The sequence below is a fragment of the Arvicanthis niloticus genome, chromosome 10 (assembly GCF_011762505.2).
Source record: "Arvicanthis niloticus isolate mArvNil1 chromosome 10, mArvNil1.pat.X, whole genome shotgun sequence".
NCBI lineage: Eukaryota > Metazoa > Chordata > Mammalia > Rodentia > Muridae > Arvicanthis > Arvicanthis niloticus.
Window position 1 is genome coordinate 48880782 of NC_047667.1, and position 22084 is coordinate 48902865.

The 22084-nt window shown below is 41.4% G+C and overlaps 1 protein-coding gene across 5 annotated transcripts in view; it reads right to left on the bottom strand.

Annotated features, from left to right (window-relative positions):
- Positions 1 to 22084, bottom strand: part of Dnm3 (dynamin 3) — a 457535-nt gene that overhangs the window by 84750 nt on the left and 350701 nt on the right. For all 5 annotated transcript variants that reach the window (XM_076941476.1, XM_034513132.2, XM_034513130.2 and 2 more), the window contains one exon: positions 9137 to 9248. In XM_076941476.1, the coding sequence (XP_076797591.1) occupies positions 9137 to 9248 (112 nt within the window). The remainder of the gene's footprint in view (positions 1 to 9136; positions 9249 to 22084) is intronic.

Here is a 22084-nt window from a genome sequence, read left to right on the forward strand (position 1 = left end):
TCAAATCTTCAGCTACACAGAGTTCCATCAGTCTGGCGAACCCTTCTGTGACAGATTGTCACCATTCTTTTGCTCTTGGAGTTGGTCTTTTTCTTTTGAGTGACCCCTCTGACATGTCCCATAACCGGCTCTGAAAACATAACTTATTTCCCTTCCAAAAGGTCAAAACAGAGCAGCCACCATGGCCATCCACACACATTGCCCCCGACATTTGCATGCCCCATATAATCCATGTAATGGCTAGCAAAGGGTGGCCATCCCAACATGCACAGAATCAAGCTTGTCAAGTCGCATGCAGGAGCAGGGGCTGGGGAGACAGGAGAGACAGAAGAGCGGCAATGGGACAGAGAACTTACTTTGTTGCTCCCCTGTGCATGCAGCCACAAGGAAGGAAAAGAGAGAAATATGTTAAACACAAATTTATTTCAAAATTATGAGGTTTTTCCTGCTATATCAGAATCTGAATGAATAGCCGGACCCTTTGATGACTTCTCATTGTGTACATCCAGGGCTCATGCCTAAGTCAGGGAATCCATGTAGGTAGGATGAGTGAAGTCATGCGTTTACAAGAGTGTGGCAATATTCCCCCTTCCTTTCTACTCACAATATTTGGGGTATGGGAACCAAGCCAGAAAGAATTGGTTTGAATCAGTAATAAGTGAACTGCTAGCATAAAAGGCAGAGAAGTTGGTGTGCTGGCTTGTCTTTCCCAACAGCCCCTCCTCCAACACGCCAAGGACTGGAAAATTTCATCAGCCATTACTTTTTTTTTTTTTTTAAACAAGCACTGCATTCTTGGTTTCAAAGAAGGTGGAATTAAATTCTCTCTCTCTCTCTCTCTCTCTCTCTCTCTCTCTCTCTCTCTCTCTAAAGAAAAGAAGCAAGTACTGAGGCGCTGAGTGGGTGGTTTGGGGCAACAGAGGAAGCAGACCGAGTTACAGTCTCCGTCTGAGCCTTTCTTTTCTTTGGTAAGTTATGAGTTTCTGTCTTGGGTTGGCATGGGAAGTCAAGACTGTAGAGTGGGACTTCAGCCAAAATAAACAGTACTCCACACTCAGCAACATGGATCTGGAAAGGTTAGTCACAAAAACGTCGACATTTCTAAACGCAATACTGTGTATGGGAGACAGGGCGGTTAGTGGCGAGTGGCAGCCAGTGGACTCTCCTGTTGTGAACCGAAGCTGGGAGAGTATGATTTACATCAAACAATCTAAATCACATATGGCCTAAAAAAATAAAACGGTGATTCACTGCTCCCAGAGCAGCCGAGTCCTTGCGAGGTCAGTTCCTGTGGGGCAGACGTGATGGGATGGATGTGAGCCCAGAATGGATCTGAGCTGCTCCTCACAGGGACCCAGAAGAAATGCCTCACTGAGATGTGAGGTTTGCAGAGAGCTGTGAGACAAGTGTGTGCATCAGGAGGAAAGCCTGGCAGCAGGACCGGGCCAGCCTAGAGGCCTGCCGTTTACATCTAAGTTGAGGGTGTGAGGGGAGAAAACACACAAGGAAACATTCTGAGAGAGTGGGAAGGTGCTGACCCTGGGAGAGGGTTTCCTTCAGGAGAGGGTTTCCTTGAAGAGAGGGTTTCCTTGAGCTCCATGCTGGCTGCTGACCTTAAGAAAACCATCTCTCCTAGGGATCACTGAAGCCATTGTATTTAACAAGAGAAGTATAAAAGTATTGATAAAATCCTATAGAGAGGTTTCTTAGGCACCGTGGCAGCCCACCAGTTCGCATACCAGTTTATCAGATGCATAAATAATGACACAAGAATGAATGAAGAAAAAAAAAATAAAACAAAACCCCAAAGGAATCCTTCTTAGAGAGGATGCCAACTGTTAGTAAGGCAGTAAAGGCCCCACTGGGGATTTTACTATGGGTAAAAGACCATTTTCGAGAATAATGGGATGCTGGTTCTCCTAAGAAGAACAATATTGCTGGAAATACCTCAGACAGATGGAGTTTATTGCATTCCACAGCAGAGCAGCTTTTGATCTAGCAAATCAGTTTCAGGAGTTCAACCAAGTATTTCTCTACACTCGGGAATGACTAGCTTCCCCGCGCTCAGTGGCAGATGGCTCATGTAGCGGCAACAATGATGTCACTGTGTAGGATGCCCTGATCCTTAAACGAAAGACACAGTGGAAGCAGAGAGCGTGGTGTGGCCTGGCCAGTTGCCGTTTCAGTCAGTCAGTTCCCAATCATCTATTTGGTGGCAGCCATGGATGGCAGTTCTGAGTGGTGGATAATGTTTTATAATGCCTTCCACTACTCTTGTTGACAATAGCTTATGTCTAAATCCTTGGAAGTGTTTTTCCACAGAAGGATAACTAAGACCTTTGGAACTGAACACACAGCTGCTCAAAGTTCTGGGAAAAGCATTGCTGTAGTAGTGGTTGCAGTGGAGTCTCAGACCCTCGCATGCCTACACAGACGGTTGGCTGTCAGGTTCTCCCTGTATCTCTGTTTCTACCTGCTACAGGGCCCTCGTGGCTAGCATACATCACACCCTACCCTAAACTTCTCTAGCCCAGGATTGGGCTGCCCTTCCCTATATTATCCAGGTAGTTTGGTGACCTGGTCTTTCTCGTCTACTCTCCTGACGAGTCTCTTGGTCCAGGCTGCCTGTCTTGGTCCTCAGCTGCTCTCTCCTCTCCCCTCTCTTCACATGGTCCAGCTCATTATGGTCACATCCACTCTGGACTCTCCCAGATGTGCCTGCCTCTGACTATGTCTCCTTTTTATGTACAATAAACTCTCTTCTCTGCCATACCAAAGTGCTCTCATAGCCTCTCATTTTGTTATTTATTTTTCCCCCATTCAATTGTATTAGTAAATGTTTTCAAAAGTTCATGACCATTCCTTTTTTTTCCCATTTGGGAAAACATAGGAACCCTTTCTTTTAACTTTTTTTTTTCTTGATGCAAAGGAAAAGGCACTGTAGAGTCTTCTAAAAATAACATTTCTGAGGTACCAAAGGGACCTCAGGAGAAGATGGTTTCATCCCAGGTCGGTTATAGCTGCAGCATCTGGAGTTCACAGGAAAAGCTGGGTGTCAGAGCTGTTTTGTTTTGTCCCATTAGGTTAAGCTTTTGAAGAAGCAGTTTATACTGGTTCACACTGGAGGAGGAAGATATGTAACAGAAACCTTTCTGTATAGACGTGTGTGTGTGTGTGTGTGTGTGTGTGTGTGTGTGTGTGTGTGTGTGTGGTGTTTTGCAGGGAACAGAAACCTCTTAAAATGCTCTGAGGTTTCTTAACTGACTTCACACCAAATCATTTCCAGGGCATGCCTGGATCTCACATTGCCTTTTTCCATGGCTGGAGGGCCAGCTTCTAAAGGCAGGCGTGAGACTTTTGGGTTGCCTCACAGCCCATGGGCTAAGTCCTTTCCTCCATTTTCAACCTTCAAGCATGGCCTGTCACACAGTAACTCTTAGGACTCCCTCTAAACAACTAGGCTTCCCAGACAACAGATAAGAAACTTCTCTCTGATGCTGTCAAATCTGACTAATAATTTCCAAGGAATATTTAACCATACAACTGAGAATTGCAGCCTTGTATGCACATTCAGGATGCCAACGAAGGCTGAGCCCTGAGCACAGTCACCGGTTGAAGACAAGAAGCCTGTGGTGGTGCACCAGAACCTTTTCTCTGTGGAAGAAGCTAATCAAGCTTAGAGAAAGAAGTAGAGGTGACTGGAGAGGTAGTCAAGTTGCCTAAGTCACAGGACACAGCAGTGTCAGGGTTTAAACAAAAAATTGATTTGCTCCCATGTCTACCTTATTCCGCTGCACCCTTCATGGGTCAAAGAGTTTGAATTTAGAATTCCTTAATGTCGTGTTGAAAACCAATGATTGGTATTCAAAAGCCATGTTTATCATATCATGCACATCAGATCAGATTCATACTTAGTTATAATAAATTTAGGAGGAACGTTTATACACATGTGTTGGTAAATAGTCTTTTGAAAGTTTTAATAGGTCCTAAGCATTGGTACACATTAGCAATTCATATCTTATTTTGAACAGTTAACTAGAGATTGCACTAAAAATAATCTTTATTTTGAAACTGTGCAAAGCCCTGTATACTCAGCAACATGGAATTTTAGAGTGGTGATAACTTCAATTTAATGGCTAAAGGAAGAAGAATTATAAGAAATAGGGGCCAAGGAGAATGCTTTGTTGGCAAAATACTTGCCATGTTTGCATGATGACCTAAGTTCAGGTTCCAAGCACCCATGTAAAAGGTTGGTGTGGTGCTACCTGGGTATGGTGTACAGGGGTGTGGTGCTACCTGGGTATGGTGTACAGGGGTGTGGTGCTACCTGGGTATGGTGTACAGGAGTGTGGTGCTACCTGGATATAGTGTACAGGGGTGTGGTGCTACCTGGGTATGGTGTACAGGGGTATGGTGGTATAGCCCTATGATTCCCAAGATGGAGAAGTGAAGACAGGAGGATCCCTAAGAGTGACTGAGCCAGCTAGTGTAGATAAGTTAGTAAGTTCTGAAGAACAAAAGGTGGTTAGGAAAGGAAAGGAATCAAAAAGGATAGTTTAAAAAAGAAAATTCCAAGAGCCACTATTTAGGAGACAAGAAACAGGGTCCCAGAACATTTTGATGTGAGGGACAGAAAATAATTTATTATATGGAGGCAACAGAAAACACAGTGGTAAGGTTATTTCAAATGTACTTGCAAAATCTTAATAGATAAACTAACCGGCCACAAAACATCATTTCATTTAGATTGAGTGATAGGTGCTTAACTAAATGATATCAAACTTAGACAGTTCTTTAAAAATGATGGAAATAGAAAAATATTTTTTTTTCCAGGCTGGGGAGCTTGATGACTCAGTCATAAATACCTGCCTCACGACCATGAGGATCTGAGTTCAGATCTCTCAGAACCCAAGTAAACAACCAGGTCTGGTATCACACATGTCTGTAATCTAGCAAGACAAGATGGAAGGCAGAGACAGACAGACTGCTGGTGGCTCAGAGCCAGCTAGCTTGGTCTAATTGGCGAACCAGGCCAATGAGTGTTCTGTCATAGACAGGGAGGGAGGCATCTGAGGTTCGGCTCCCCATGTTGTCCTCTGACTTACACAGACACACTATGTACATACATACATGTACACCATGTACACACATATACTCACAAATGCACATATCTATCCAGCCACATATAGGCCCTCCACAGCTTAAAAATAAGGATTTCCCCTTAAGTCAACTTTAGATGCCTGTATAGAAAGCAGAACTTTTCTTTACTAGTGGACCAACTAACTGATTTGTTAGGGAGTCAATGATTGTAGATATGAAAGCGAAACACACTGTTCATAAGTCCTAAAATTTTTCTTAATGACATCAGTCTTTGGGTTAAGCTGATGTCATCCAATTTTTCTGTTTTGGAGAACTACTGAGAACCATCACTTCTAGATGTAACTGAGAGTGTTTACAAAATGAAATCTATAGCTGAACAGCCAGCCGCCTTGATGGATCTCAACAATTGGCTATCATTAGACATTGACCTCCAGACAACCTGAGGGACCACACAACGCACAGGAAACATCGACTCTGTTCTGGAAGAAGGCTGAGAAAAACCCCAGTTGGAGCGCACTGCTGACTTTAGTTTCCCGTTCTGTTTTCTGATCCACTGTAAAGATCTATTTGTTTCCATCTCCTACATGATTGTCATAAGTGTGCACTGATAAGCACATGAACATTCCACACAAAGAGTCAAAACAAACTGCATAGCACAACTCTGAGGTGGGGGATTAGGAGAAAACTTAGAAGATGTTTCTTAGATTGCTTTCTTGTTGTATAGCTATGGATGAGCTCATAAAAATATCAGATTTTACAAAGTAGTACATGGGGGGGTAGATAAATAACTTTTCTTTTCCATGATTGTTTTTTCCCCCACAAGCATGTATTATATGATCTAAGTATATACTTATTTCACTTAAAAGGGCTATAATTTACGAAGTCTTAATATAAAACGTACTTAGGTGTAAGGAAAATATACACGCAGACATACAAACATGCAAACATTGGATAAGCCACCAACTATATCTAGAAAATAAAAATCAACAAAAAATATTACAATGTCATGAAGCTATAATATTTACAGTGTGTGTACACATGTGTATGTGTACATGTTCATGTGTGGGTTCCTGTATGTGTGTGTAGGTCAGAGGTTGATGTCAAGTATCTTCTATGGTTGCTTTCAGCCTTATTTTTTGAGACAGGGTATCTAACTGAACCGGCAACTTGCCAATTTGGCTAGACTGGCTGGCCAGAAATCCCCTGGGATCCTGCCATGTTCATGTTCCCTAACAGTGAAATTACAGGTGCAGAACACCAAGAGTGGCTTTTATGTAGATTCTGGAGATTTTAATTCAGGCGCACATACTCTACTAAACAGTCTTCCCAGGCCCTCATACAATATTTGAACCTTTGTTAGCTGCTAAAGACAGAAGTTTATAATGAAAATGATAAAGATTGTAATAATCATTTTTTTACATGAAAATAAGAATGCTCGCATGTGTCTGCCTCATTTTGTGTTTCTATGCACCATTTCACTGTGCTTTACTGACCACACTTTAGGGGACCTTTGTTTTAGAAATGAAACTCAGGGAAGATAAACAGGGGAAGTACTTTGCCACGCTCAAAGTTTATGAGTGTCTGAAATTTACACAAAGGTGGTTTGACATTTAGTGCCTGTGCTTGAATTACATGCCCTGCTTCTTACACCCAGCCATACTGGGCTCTTAAGGATACGTCATTATTGTCATATGCTGTGTCATTATTGGGACTGATATCCTCTCATGGCTTCTCACCTTAGAGTGACATCCAAGCTGTTCACCATTACTTCAGGGCTATATCATCTGGTCCCTGAGCACCCTCTTGTAAGCCAGCTGCTACTGTGTGCTTTCCTCAGAGTGCCCAAGGCACATGCACCCATCCTCCTTCTCCTCTGTGACATTATGGTTGGCTTGGCATTTGTTCTGCCTCTGCCAAAAATTCTCTCCACAGCACTTACTCCCTCTTCTTCCCCAAGGAGCCTGCATAAAGAAATCTTACTCTTTTCTAAAGTAGAGCTAAAGTAAACTAAAGCCGTACTTTTCTGAAGTAAAGCTTCTCTCTCTTACTGGATTTTCTTTGAATTTGATTGTCCCCAACCATGTCTTCAATTTTAACATTGTTGAGACAGGATCTCACTAAGTTACTGATTGTCCTTGAACTTGTCCAGTAGTCCAGGGAAGAATGTAGATTTTCTATTTTCTGGCATCAGCCTCACAAATAGCTCAAGATGCAGGTGCATGGTAGCTCACTTACTTCAAACAGAACTCACCACCCACTTAAATAATGCTGTACAATCATGCCAAATATGTACACCTTATGGCTCAACTATCTTCCTGATGCTTAGGATGATGAAAGTCATGGGCTTGGAACCTTTGGTGCATCTAATTTTTTGTTTTAAAAGTATTAAGTAAAAGTGCACTTTAATACAAAATATTTATGTAAGTAAACATACTACAATCAGTGTGTATGGAAGTATAATGATTTGAAATCTAGACAAGTGTCACTCAGAGCTTTGAAGAGTGTTGATGTAAGAATCTTGGGGGAAGGATCTGCCTATGGGAATCTGTATGTGTACACATGAAAATAATTGGACAACAGAAAATGACATAGACATACCTGGGTACCTTGTTGACAAGAAATTGTCAGATTTAATTTCCCTGTTGAGGGCACAGAGCTTGTTTGAAAGATTCATTGCGTCGGGCAGTGGTGGCGCACGCCTTTAATCCTAGCACTTGGGAGGCAGAGGCAGGCGGATTTCTGAGTTCGAGGCCAGCCTGGTCTACAGAGGGAGTTCCAGGCCAGCCAGGACTACACAGAGAAACCCTGTCTTGAAAAAAAAAAAAGATTCATTGCTTTAGGTTCTAACTAGAGAGGTGTAGAATTGAGGGGGGCATCTAAGTTTCAGCTAAAATAGAAGGGGAACACATTTTTTTGTACAAATCATGATTCTGACCCTGGAACTTCATTAAGTTCCAGTGTGACCCCATGGATATGAAGTTCCCCTATATGCTGACTGTTCCAAGTGTCCCTCATTGCATCTATATGTCAGACTTTGTCTTGGAAGACTACTGGGAGCATAGGAGAAATCCTATTGTGCACGATTAGCCCGAGAAGCAGAGTGCCAAGTAGACACTGTGAAGGCCATGCTGTATGTAATAAACCCTCAGGGATCAACCTTAGCAGGTTAGGTCTGAGAAGAGACACAGATCATGGCACGATTTAAAGAGCAGCATGTGGGTAGGGAGGGCAGGAGGGAGAAAGGAAGGGAGACAGAGAGAGGAGTGGCCTGGGGACTGGAAAGGGAGAGACAGAGATACACAGAGACAGAGAGACAGAGAGAGATAGGACAGAGAGAGAGACAGAGAGAGAGAATGTGAAGGTTGGCATACTATGTTGGTTGGTGTGAGCAAAGACAGTGGAGGGACTTAAGAAGTCTAATTTCAAAGGCGCCTGTGCAACATTACATTTTGTGAAGAGTATGAAGACAAGGTCTGTTTATTAACTTGAAGGAAAGAAGTGTCTCCCAGACACTTGAAGAATATTAGTAAAGATAAGTGGGAGAGCTGTGTATTTTTTCTGTTCTTCACACTCATAGTGACAGTATCCAGAGTCTGAATCAGACAGAACTATGGATACAAGTAATACTGACATAGTAAAAGAAGCTTTTAGAGAAATAAGTATGCTCTGAAATGTAAATATAAATATAAAATGCTATTATGATGACTGCTGGTATGCTCATACTATTTATCAGCCGTAGGATAATGTATAGAGGACAACTTTTTAAATAAAATTAAAATATTTCTCTTGGTCTAAGAGCACATATGTTGACTAAGAATGAAATAGTTTTCTTTAACAAGTATACTTATTAGCTTTTGAAGAAGTCTGATTGAGAAATAAAGCATAAAAGTATCGATGTGAAAAAGAACAGTGAAGCATCTTTAAAGGGCGACAAATTAAGACAAAGAGAATACTTGCTTCACTAACAGAAACTGGTGAATTTTCTTCAACATAGTGTGTAGTAATTTCTTTCAGATAAGAAATAGATCCAACTTACTAAAGATTTGTCTGGATAGACCCCAGCTCTGAGCAGAGATGCTTTCCAGCTGTCAACGTCTTCCTGGGAATCACAGGCCAGCTCCAGGAAACGATAGTCTTTGTATACATTCCTAGAGTTAAAAAAAAAAAAAAAGAACCAAATATGCATTTAGCTAAGAGCTAAATTCAAAATGATCTCAGATTGCTGCAGACGCAGATGACAGTTCGGAGGGGTAGTTCTCTGAAAACCACTAGATGCGAGCGCAAATGACTCACTGTATTTTAAAATAACAAATGAGCTCTGCTGTGTACTTCTCACAGGATTCTTTTTAAATAAATCATATAGCGGAGATCTCACAGTTAGTTAACAGGGCTGAGGTTTAAAGCTAAAGAGTCTGTAGAAAGAGAACATCAAATTTTTAAATGAAAATAAAATCTTTCTCCTGGTCCAAGCATGCAGAGGGAAGAGCTCCGTGCTAGGACACTGACCCAGCATGAGAGAGACCTTGTGTTCCATTCCTAGATTTACAAAGACACACAGGAGATGCTGGGGCTGTGTGCTGACGGGCAGCTGTGCTCTGGAAAAAGCACTTGCCATTGCCCAGTGATTAGATCAATTTTGTAAGCTCTTATAAAAATCTAGTTGACTAGATAGCTTAGAAAACTTGGAAAAGTACAGTAATGATCCTATAATCTAAAAAAAACATGAAAAAAAAAAAAAAAAACAAGAAACAATCCCTACAACTTGCTGGATTCGGAGGACAGATGCTCCTCAGGGTGTGAAAAGAAAGCATGCATGGTCACTTGTGGTGACAGGCAAGGTGCCTCTTGTTGTCAATTTATAACTAGGACAATGCTGGAGTTTTATACTGTCTTCTGGATGACAAAACAACACATAGTACATAATAAATTCCAATACGTGAAATTTTGGAACTAGACAAAAAGAACGAAAATGATAACCATCCAGGTTCCACTACTTACGGATGATCTTGTTTTTTATAATTTTCTATTCTGAACATTTCTGATGCAGCTGAAATTCACTCTTACTCCTTTCCTTTCTAGCACCATCTTAGTCTTGTGGCACTGGGGTCTCCAGAATGCTGGGGGTCTCCTGCTGCAATTGGGCTGTACTTTCACTTTCACCAGAAGTCTCTTCAGGGCTCTCTTCACAACGCCAAGATCCAACTCTCCGCATGACCCTTTCAGTCCGGGGCTTCAACAGCTACTGAGGCTGCACCTTCTCCCATTGCTTTGGCCTCTCACAGCACGAAGCCTCAGCTGCTCTCCCAGACTCATTCATGGCTTCAAACCAGTATCACCTGAGAGACTAACACTATAAAGCTCAGCTGTCAGCACAAGGTACACTCCTGGCTGCCTCTTGAGCACAGCGTCTATGTGCTGACTCTGAGGAAAGAGCTCTAAAAGATTTCACCTCAGTGATGTTGGTCTCTTTTTAATCACTACTAATTTCTCCACTTTAGCTAACCATCAATAACTGTCCCTAGTAAAACAGCTCTGGTTAATAACTGATTCTTCAGCCCCAGCTGACCAGAACCACATAGTCTTAACTTAAATATCAAATGCCCCCAATGGAGACCTTGCCTCCCCCTTGCCTCTTCCACAGGCCAGGCCTCTATCATTTGCATTTCTTTCAGCGCCATCTGCTAACCTCTTACAGGCAGCTTTTCTAACCCAAAGTTTCGAAGTCCTTCCATAAATCCTCCCCCAAACAATATGGTCAGGTCTGTCACAGCAGCACCTGACAATCCAAGTTCTGTCATAGGATTTCTGTCAGTGTGATGAAACACTAGGACAAAAAGCAACTTGGGGAGCAAGTTACACTGGTCAGGTCTGTCACAGCAGCACCTGACAATCCAAGTTCTGTCATAGGATTTCTGTCAGTGTGATGAAACACTAGGACAAAAAGCAACTTGGGGAGCAAGTTACACTCCAGGTAGCAGTCCACCATTGAAAGAAGTTAGGTCAGGAACTCAAGCAGGGCAGGAGCCAGGCAGAAGCTGATGCAGAGGCCATTAAAACTGGCTATTGGCTTTCTCCCTATGGCTTGCTCAGGCTACTTTCTCCACTCCAGCCTAGAACCTAGGACTATCAGTTCAGAAATGGCACCACCCACAATGGACTCAGCCCTCCCCATCAATCACTAATTAAGAAAATTCCCTACAGGCTTACCCACAGTCCGATCTCATGTAGGCAAGTTCTTAACTTGGGTTCCCCTGCTCAAATGACTCTAGTTTGCATCAAATTGAGACAAAAGTAGCCAGTACATGCTCTATTAATTTTATGTTCCTCTTTTTCACTTACTGTTACACATGGCCATTTACATGGCATTAAATCTTTATTATGCCATGTATTATAGAATTATGATGGCATAGCATTCATCGATATGAATGTATAATGATTTGCTTAACCTTCTAGGGTAATGAAATCATTCTATTTTTGCTTTTGCCATCATAATGATGTGTCGCCCATGATGGTCACAATTACTGTTACTGCTCTTTTTTGTTTGTTTGTTTTTGAAGAAGGATTTCTACAGTTACAGAATCGAAACTCATGATAATTTGATGATGACACTTAGTGATACTATGTCATGTTTTCAGAAATACTTCAATTCCAATGGATCCTAGCACTGGTTTTCTGTTTTTGTTTCTGCTTACTCTTGTTTGATTTGCTTTCATTTGAGCTTAACAGCCCCATTTCCAGCAACCCCAGAAGGTGCTCATGTTTGTATCCCCTGTTCAGAGCTTCCCCGGTATTACACTCCCTGTTGGCTTCTCCACTTGAGTACCTCAGAGAAGCATTATTTTGAACAACTCAACTGCTGATTTTCAGATTGGCTTTCTCTACCATTCCCATGGCACAACCAGGCAGCCATGGCACAACCCGGATATGATGCAGATATTTTTGATATCTTCACACCACACTTTTGATATCTTCCATGCCATACTTCCATTTTACCGCCCACGAGCACCTTCCTTTGAGATCGGTCACCACCATGTCATCAGCCTCCTCATTGGTCTCCTCATCTGTCTTCCAGCATCATATTTCCCTTTGCATTCACTCTACATACTCAGCCACATGGCTTCCTAAAATGTGGCTCAGCTGTTTTGCTGAAATGGCTATCTGCATTTAGGAATAAAGACTGCAGGAGTTGTCTTACGGTTTTATTGCTGTGAAGAGATGCCACAACCACCGCAATTCTTATAATGGAAAGCATTTAACTGGGGCTGGCTTACAGTTAAGAGGTTTAGTTCATCGCCATCATGGCGGGAAGCATGGCGGCACACGGGTAGACATGGTGCTGGAAAAGGAGCCAAGAGTTGTATATCTGGATCAGCAAGCAGGAGAAGGCGACTGAGCCAGTGGGGCTGACTTGAGCTTCTGAAATCTCAAAGCTCACCCTCTAGTGACACACTTCCTCCAAAAAAACCCCTGCCACATCTACTCCAGCAAGGCCACACCTCCTAATAGCGCCATTCCCTGTGAGCCTATGGGGTCCATTTTCATTCAGACCACCACAGGTATTATGTTGGCTCACAAAACCTAGCTGGGAGTTGCCTTTGTTCTTCCTTCTCTAGCTACAATGCCTCTTTAGGTTTCTGGAAAGTGTGAGATCTGCTGAGCCTACAAACAGACCTGCACATACTGATTTCTGCACCTCTCTTTGCACAGCAGTTGCCTTTTATGAGGGGGGGGTTCAGCTCAGCCCGTATGTGCACAGGCATCAGCTCCTCAACGTCCCTGCATGGTCAGTCCCTTTATCATGCATTTTCACATCCTACTCAACCTCCTTTTATTTCCTACTTCTTATCAAAGTTCTGATTTCAGAATTAACTTTTTTCTCTCCTCCAACCTTTGTCCTTTCCTTCCTCCCTGCTCCCCCCACACCCAGAATTATTCATAACACCATCTTTTTTTATTTATTCTGATGAACATCTGTTTTTATTGATCCAGTACACATCATGAAGACGGTGAGTGCATCATGTCTATGCTCATTATTTTACTTCCCCAGAGGATTTTGAAGTTTGTGGCTTAATTTTATTCTGTTTTTCTCTTCACTCTCCACTGAAGTGAACTATATCTGCTGTTCTCAAGTCATGCCAACATCAGGATTGGTGTATGCGCAGGAGAATGGTGTGTGAGTGGGTGAGTTTTCTTACTCTGAGCTGGACAAGAGCGTTGTGCTCACACCAGTGCTCCAGGGCAAGCACAGAGCAGACCTTCAGTAGTACTGCCCCTTAAATGATGGCAGATGTTCAGTGTGCTCGATCCTCTGCCTTTAAGGACCCAGGCTTAGGGAACAAGATTTCTCTACTTAAATGCAGAAGACACACCTCCCACCCTGTGTCTCCGTAGAGTGATGGCGCATAGACTATTTCTCATCCGTGGTGAATGAGGTGTTGCCTCTGCCTTTCCATGTTCATGGGAACAGTTTGCTCAAAGCACCCGTATCTGAACCTCTGCCACAATGAACAAATGAAAACAGAAGCACAAAAGGATCTGACAGTCAGAGAAAGAATGAAGGAAGGCATCAGAAGGAAGATGCTTTCTGCTTTGGGGAAAGTAGAAAACAGAAGAATAAAAAGGACTTGACAAGGTACATGGATGGACTTCCTGAAGTTGTGATATAGATGGTTTAGATGTTGAATAGGTACTGCAAGAAAGAAGGATGGATCTCTTCCAAGATTAGAATCCGCAGTTTTGAAGATCCAGTGATGGAAACAACCTAAATGTCCCTCAGCTGATACATGGATAATGGAAATTGGTACATATCCACAGTGGTGTATTATTCAAAGAATAATGAAGACATGAAACTTGTGAGGCAATGAATAGAACCAGAAAATATTAAACTGAGGTTACCCAGAGCAGAAAGGCAAGTGCTGCTCTTTCTCTTGTGGATCCTGTCTCTGCATCTTCATATGCCAGTATATCACTTGGAGTAACTGAAGACACCATGGAAATAAAAAAGGACCATGACATGGGGATGGGGAGCTCTAGAGATAGGAATAGAAGGACAGGTACAGGTGCTTTGAAGGGGGAAATGGGAAAGATGGGAGGAAGATTTACCTGGATATGGGAGAGGGAGAGCAACATAGATGGAGAAAAGGGGAGGTGGGATACGTTAACAAATAGAATGTTTGAAAATATTTTCCCATTATATACAAAATCAGTTAACATTTAGGTGACAACACATACACAATGCTAGACTTGACACACTTGAAAAATCATATTCTTTGCTCACATACAAATGATGGTAGGAAGAAGAGGGAAAAGAGAAGAAAGAAGAAGGAGTTTCTAAAGAGAAGTGTACAAGCCAGGCATAATGGATGGCCTGCGCTTTTAATCCCAGCACTCAGGAGGCAAAACCAGGTGGATCTCCGAGTTTGAGGCCAGCCTGGTCTACAGAGTGAGTTCCAAGACAGCTGTACATTGAAGTCCTGTCTCAAAAAATACAGAGATGAAAAAGCAAATGAACCATATAATCATGGATGGTCCTTATATCCCAAACGAAGCAAGAATGTGACTTATGTAGAAGGTAATACAGTGTCTAAATACTTCCCATCTACACAGTGGGGCAGTGGGAAAGCTCCAAGAGACTGGATGACCCTAGATGTCTTTACTACTTAGGAAAGGAAGAAAGGAAGGAAGGAAGAGTCAATGTCTCTAGGAAATCCTAAAAGATTGAGAAATCAAAGCAGATAATTCATGTAGGTTAAAAGGAAACAGCCAAGACAAAAAATGACACAAAGGATACATAAGCATATCCACAGGTATTTAGTTATCCCATTAGCTACTATACATAATCCCAAACCTGGGGGAAGGGGAAAAGAAATGTGCAAGATTAGCCCCCTACCAAAGAAGAGAGGGTCCATAGCAACAAATATAAGAGAAACTGAGAAAATATCTAGACCATATGTTTTAAGCAACCTGTGAGATATCATAGTGTGAAAGAAATTAGTAACATTCTAATAATAAGCATTGTTGAAATTTACTCAGAACTAGACTATCCAAAACCACAACAAAACATATACTACAGGCCAGTGAAATGGCTTAAAGAGTAAAGGCACTTACTAGCAAGCTTGGTGACCCAAGGTTAAATCCACATGGTAGGAGAGAGTCAGCTACAGAAAAACATCCTCTCACCTCCACATGCACACCATGGCAATCACATGTCCCCACACACATGCATGCTTATACATACATACATATATACATAATACATATATGCATCATGCATGCATACATACCTATATACACACATACATAAACTATAATTAAATGAGTCACTGCGTAAAAGGCAGGATATACAAAAATCAACAGATTTTCACAATAGCATAGAAATTGAAATGGAAATGTAATTTATATTAGGAATAAAGCCTTTAAAATGTGTGGAAATAATTAATTTGATTATGCGGTACCCAAAGCTGTGGCAAGTTAGTGTGTGTAGGCATTCTGTAGACAGTAACACCCAGAGGTACCAAACAACACCTTTAAATAGTTCTGTGGATTTCTAAGTGCCTCTCCATCAAATCCTTAAAATTTGTTTTTCAATAAAGAGATTGATCATCTTTTTGTTAACCTTGTGGATGCTCTTTGTCTTGAAGTTGTTATTGACAGTATAAAACAGATTCCAGCATCTTATTATATATCACTCCAATGGCTTCTCACTTTTATTTACATTTACCCAACATTCCCATTTCTTCTTCTTTGGCTTTTTACCCCCAACTTTTACCTATTTTGTTTTTCAAAACACCTATTTTTGAAAAAAAAAATCCCAATAGCAAATTGGATTTCATTTTTTATCCCAAGCTGAAAAACTATCACTTCTGAATAGAAGTCTCTCTGATGTTTGTTTCTTGCCATGGCTGTATGTTTGCTTTTGGGTTTTTGGGTTTGTCATGCTGAGATGCACATGGCAAAAAAAAAAAAAAAAAACCCAAAACCTTTATTTTACTATTTCCTTTGTTTGTGTTGAGAAATAAGCGGCCTTTTTGGCTTTGACGTTTGTCAGCAGTTCTCAGTTCTAGGCAAAATTGATCATCTTCCAGTTTGCACATCTTGAGTTCATTTTTGTATATGTGACATTCAGTAATAAAACTACTCCTTGGGGTTGGAGAGGTGGCTCAGATGTTAAGAGCACTGGCTGCTCTTCCAGAGGACCTGGGTTGATTTCCAGTACCCACTTGGTGGCTCACAACTGTGTGTAACTCCAGTTTAAGGGGATCTAGTGCCATCTTCTGGCCTGTGTCAGCACCAGGCATACATTCAGGCCCATACACATCAAATAAATCTATAAACTAAATAATAACCCCTGACTTAGCAAGGTATTTTAAAGCTGCCTCTTTACTGCAGGGCACTGGCTCTGTGTCGACCTAGATGGCTTAAGTACTGCTGCTGTGTCTTTTAAACATTTGACTGTATTTTTACTTCTGTTATTTTTTCTTTTCCATTTAAGCAGTGTTTGGGGAGAAACTTTATATTTATCTTGAGGAAATATTTATTGTCAGGATTTCCCCATTTAGAACATTTTCCCTCAGACTCATTTCTTTCAACATAGCTGGACGTCTAGATTCTGGAGGGCACAACACCTGCTGTTTCCCAGATGAAGTGGTGGGCCGGGCCATCAAGGCTTCTTTAGGTCATTCTTGCTAGCATGCATGGGTCATTGGTATATATTTTAATTCAGTTCAGCTTATGAGTTTTACGAGCAGTTGACTGACATCTCTGGTGTTTTTGGCTATTGGGGTACAGCAATTGATGGAGAAAAGCCAAAGAAAAACTTTTCTCTGTCTCTGTCTGTCTGTCTCTCTCTGTATCTCTCTGTCTCTCTCTTTTTCCCTCCCTCCCCCCTCTCTCTTTTTAACCATCTTATGAGACAGGCTATCCCACTAGACCTCTAAGGCAACTCTGAAAATTGGGTCAAAGAGCTGCTTTCATAGATAAAGAAACAGATTCAGAGAGAGCTGGGGGATTTTCCCTGAATCACAGGCCAACAAACCAGTAGACCCAGAAGCTCCCACAGTCCTTGGCATATGATGTCTATGTAGCAGCTGTATGGGTGAAGAAATGCACCAATGGATGGAAACACGGTGGAGCAGACTTGGACAGAGCGTTTATGTTTAAAATCATGTAGTTTTTTGTTTTTATTTTTTGACCAGATCTTGACTTTTATAGAAAACACAGAATATAAAACATTGAAAAGATAAGCCATAAAGTAGGGTGAGTAATTTTAAATAGGCTGTGATACAGCTCAAGAAAATATACTGTCCATGTCCAAGGATAAAAGTTCATTGTTGGAAAATTAGAAAGGCTAGACCTTTGCTCCTGGGCAGAAAGGGTGATAGTTTATTTAAAGAGAATAAAAGAATACATGGCTTTTAAAGGATCTAATTAAGCCTCTACTGTTTCTCCAATTTAACTGCACAGGCTTCCATTTGGAGCTCTTTCCACTACACTGCCAAGGCTCCTTCCAGATGTAAAGGTGTGGGGTGAGCAGAGCTGGACGCCATTGTCTGGAGAGCCCTTGGCCAGCTGGAAAGCAGGAGAAGCAGAGTCCGCACAGACTTTCCACATTCTCCGAGCGGCTCTGAGGAATCCAGCTCTGGCTCCATCACACTGACCTTTCTCCAGGGTATTTTCTTTCAGGGGTTCTTCACACGGAAAATCTTATTTTTTCCCCCTTAAAGGACAGCCAAATTCTTGAGAGGGAAAATAATTATCTGGTTGAAACATTAGAAGAAGGTCAAAGGCTTCTGGTGGCTTTGGCAGCTTAGTCTCTACCCGTTTCTGAAGCCTCATCCTAGGCCGTGTCTAGACAGCCAAGGCGAGTTGGACACAGGTCTGAAACACTGAGCTGGGCTGATTTACTGGAAGGCTCATAAATTCTGCCCAGGAAGCTTCCAGGTTCTCACCACATGCTGTAGCTGTATAGATAACCCACAGCAATTTGTACAGGCTGCATTTTCTGTTTAGTCTATTTCAGCTGCAATCATGCAGACATGAGCTTCTGAATGACTCTGCTCTGAAACCAAGTTATGCATCTCACAGCTCGAAGAATTGAAAAGCTGTTGTGGTGCTGAAAAGCAAGGGAGAGAGAGGCCCAGCCCTTAGGTAAAAGGCTTTTCAAGTGCTTTGCTGAAGTGAACAAGACCGCAGGATGTGCTTATGTTTTGATTAGATGTGAAAAAAAAAATGTTCTTACATGTCAAAAGAAAGGTTCTGGCTGTAAAAAAAAATATATAAAGTTTAATTCCCTTATTTCTTTTTCATGTCTCTTCAATGATCTAACACCAGCTATTAAACAATTAAGAATGATGTTCCAAAATAATCTCTTAACAGATTCTTTTTTTTTTTTTTTTATAATTTTGGAGTTATTTGATAAAATAAATGCTTTTAAGAGTAGAATTTTGCTGGGACCCAAGGTCTCCAGATAATGCTGGCATTTAACACACAGCACCATGCTGGTCCCAGGCAGGCTGCACAGACTAGCATGGGGAGGAATGAGGCAAGCTTCCTCTTTGCCACCAGCTATAACTATTCCTTCCAGTATCTATGATTCTGAAAGGTCAGTCAGGTTGTCTAGCTGACTAATTGGCAATTCTTGGCCCCTAGCAAAGTTGGACCATATTGTCATGTGTTTGTTAGTTTTTGGTTTTAAGGGTTCACAAGACATACATTACATAACCTTGTAAACTATAGACCTTTCTACTGAATTTAAGACAAGTTTAATTTATTATTTAAAAACTTGACTTAAGATGGGCATGGCAGCAAAAGATCTGCAATATCAGTACATGGAAGACGGAGGCAGGAGGATCATGAGTTTGAGGCCAGCCTGGGCTACACTGTGAGACTGACTAGAAGAATTCACGGCTTCATAAGCACATCTAGCAAACTTTGGAAGCCAAGAAAATGTGTGTGTGTGTGTGTGTGTGTGTGTGTGTGTGTGTCCATGTGTCCCAAGCCTTTCAGTCTCCAAGCCAACTCTTTAGTCAGTCTCTTCCAACATGTCTTAGATGTATTTTCTAGACAGTGTAGCATTCTTGGCTCAGTGCACTTGCTATGCTTTCATATGGCTTTCTGAAAGTGAGATGCAAACAACTGTCGCAAACTTCTCAATGAAATATCACACATATGCAATAAAGGCATTTGATGCAATTGTTTAAAACCATTTTCTTGACAGTATACTTTTCTTAATACAAGCTTGGTAAACACAGTAATATATAACAGAGTGGAATACAGCAAGGGCCATGAACATTGGTTAACAATCTAGTCAGCACTGTTCACTTGTGTGTGTGTGTGTGTGTGTGTGCTCATGTTGTCTGTGAAAATATCATGCATCTTCCTCTGTTACTCTCCACACCCTCCACTTCTTTTTTGAAACATGGTCTCTCCCGGAATCCAGAGCTTACCGCTTAGGTACACATTTACCTAACAGTACATTTTTATACCAACGAAATCACCAGTGAGAAATTTAATTTTGTCTTCGTTTTGAAAATGTGGACAATGCAGGCTGGTAGATGGTGGCTCACGCCTTTAATCCCTCCATTTAGGGAGGAAGAGGCAGTGGATCTCTGAGTTTAAGGCCAGCCTGGTCTACAGAGTAATTTCCAGGACAGCCAAGGCTACACAAATATCCTGTCTTGAAAATAAAATAAAATAGTATAAAATAAGATAAGATAAGATAAGATAAGATAAGATAAAACCTGGAGAACTCAGTGTGGGTTTCACTGATCACTGATTCTAGAAGCTTCCTAGTGGTCATTGCTTCCTTTACAACTGAGTCTCTGCACACACTCGATACAACCTTGGTAGACCTCAACGCCCTCTCTCATGTTTCCTTTCACTATTTTTTTTTAATAAAACATCAAACAAATACTATTTTATTCAACTAATGCATCTATGGTGCTAAATGTACAAGTAAAAAAACAAAACAAAACAGAATTACACTGTTAGCTTCCCTCCAAACTTACATTTTCAATTATCAAGTTGGCACCAGCCTTTGCAGACATCTCGCCATAATTCTGCACTAGATATTTTCCATGTCCCAGAGGATCATCAATTCACAGCTTTTCTTGCCTGCGACTTTTCACTGTTCATACTTAATTGATTACCTTGCTCCATACCTTATGAGGAACATATAACCTATCGATAAAACTGATCGCCACTCTTTCCAACAAATCCACCAATCACTTTCATTTGCAGCTGCAGACTCTGCCGGATGACAGAGTTTAGATGATGAAATGGCCAAACCATTGGCTTGTGCTCTGTGAGCCACCTATCCTAATGCCTACTGCCACACATTATCTTTCTTCCTATAATTGTTCACTTTATCTCCACTGAACAGCTGCTTCTTTGTGCTCCTCCATCACTAGCATAGCATGCTCACATGCCTTAAAGACAACCATCATAAAGCATATTCTCTGTCCCCTCCACTCCCCAGAACTCCCCTATTTATAACAAATTTACAGCAAAGACCCCTGAATGCTTTCCTCCATTTTCTCTCCCCATTTCTCCCTTGGTGTTGCCCCCCACCCTTATCCCACTGCCACGAGTAAAATGATCCTGCTTCTCTGTAATACAGCTCTCATCCAAGTCATGGGTTTATTTATACCTCTATATCTCTATGTCTCTATATTTCATCTGTCTATCTATCTATCTATCTATCTATCTATCTATCTATCTATCCATCCATCCATATCATCTACATCTACATCTATGCCAAAGCAAGTGCCAACCCGTTGACTTCTGTTGCCTGGCTGTACCACAGCACTGCCATTTTGGTAACTGTCTCTCTCTTCGAGGATAATTTTCTCAAGACTCCTGTGAGTCATTTCTCTGTCTCTCTGTCTCTCTGTCTCTCTGTCTCTCTCTCTGTGTGTTTGTATGTGTGTATGTGTGTGTCATTTTCAGAATCCTGCCTTTTTCCTCCCTGACAATACCTTTGTTATCTCTTTTGCTGTTTTTTCCAACTGTTTTGATTGAAAAATTTGGAAACCACCCCCAACTCTGTCCCTGGTCAGTTTCTCTCTATACAGCCTGTTTTTTGATGTGACCAGAGGCTACATGGCGGCAAACACTGACATGTAGATAACTCTAGTTCTCTATCACGAACCCAGACACCAGGCTGCTCTTCTCTCCCCTGGGTGATGATGGTGGCTCTTTACTTCCCTTTACATTTTTCCTGATCCACTCTCCACACAGAAGCCACAGTTGACTATTTGAGAGTCCTCATTCTGTGACTAGAAAAGTCTGGGCTCTCTCTTTTATCCTTATCTCCCCCACTCTTTCCTTGCTCACATGGCCCCATCCACACTGGTCTGCCTATTCATCAGGATGCACAGGTGCCATTACTTTTTTCTTGCATGATACTCTGTCCATCCCTGAAGTTCACTGCTGTAACTTATATTGAGATCACCCATTGACCACCCCCCAACAATTTTCAGTTTTCTCACTATTCATTCTCTTTGTAGCATTCATCTACATCAGTGATACAATAGTCTTAATTGCTACCAATTAAAAAATTAAACCTATGCTATCGATAATGTAAATTTAATGAGCTTGGGACAATAATTACTTTTTTATCTTTTAAGACACTATTTCCCATTTCACATAGCAATGGAAACAACAGTACAGTTAAATGAGAAATTGTGATCAAAAGTTAACCAGAAAAGGACCACCAATCCACATCAATTAAGGTATAACTCAAAACCAAAACAAGACAAAACAAAAAAAAAATGGCAAATGCCAACTCAAAATGGTAATTATGCACTACTTACTAAACAAACAAATAAACATTACACTCTGGATTGGAACTCAGTACATGCGACCAAACTCCATCTAGGAACAAAATCCGTAGCTGTGGATATCTTATTACAAACCATGAAAACAACAACAGGCTACACTGGCACCATTGAGGTTAACCAGTTAGAAGATTACAAAACTATACAAG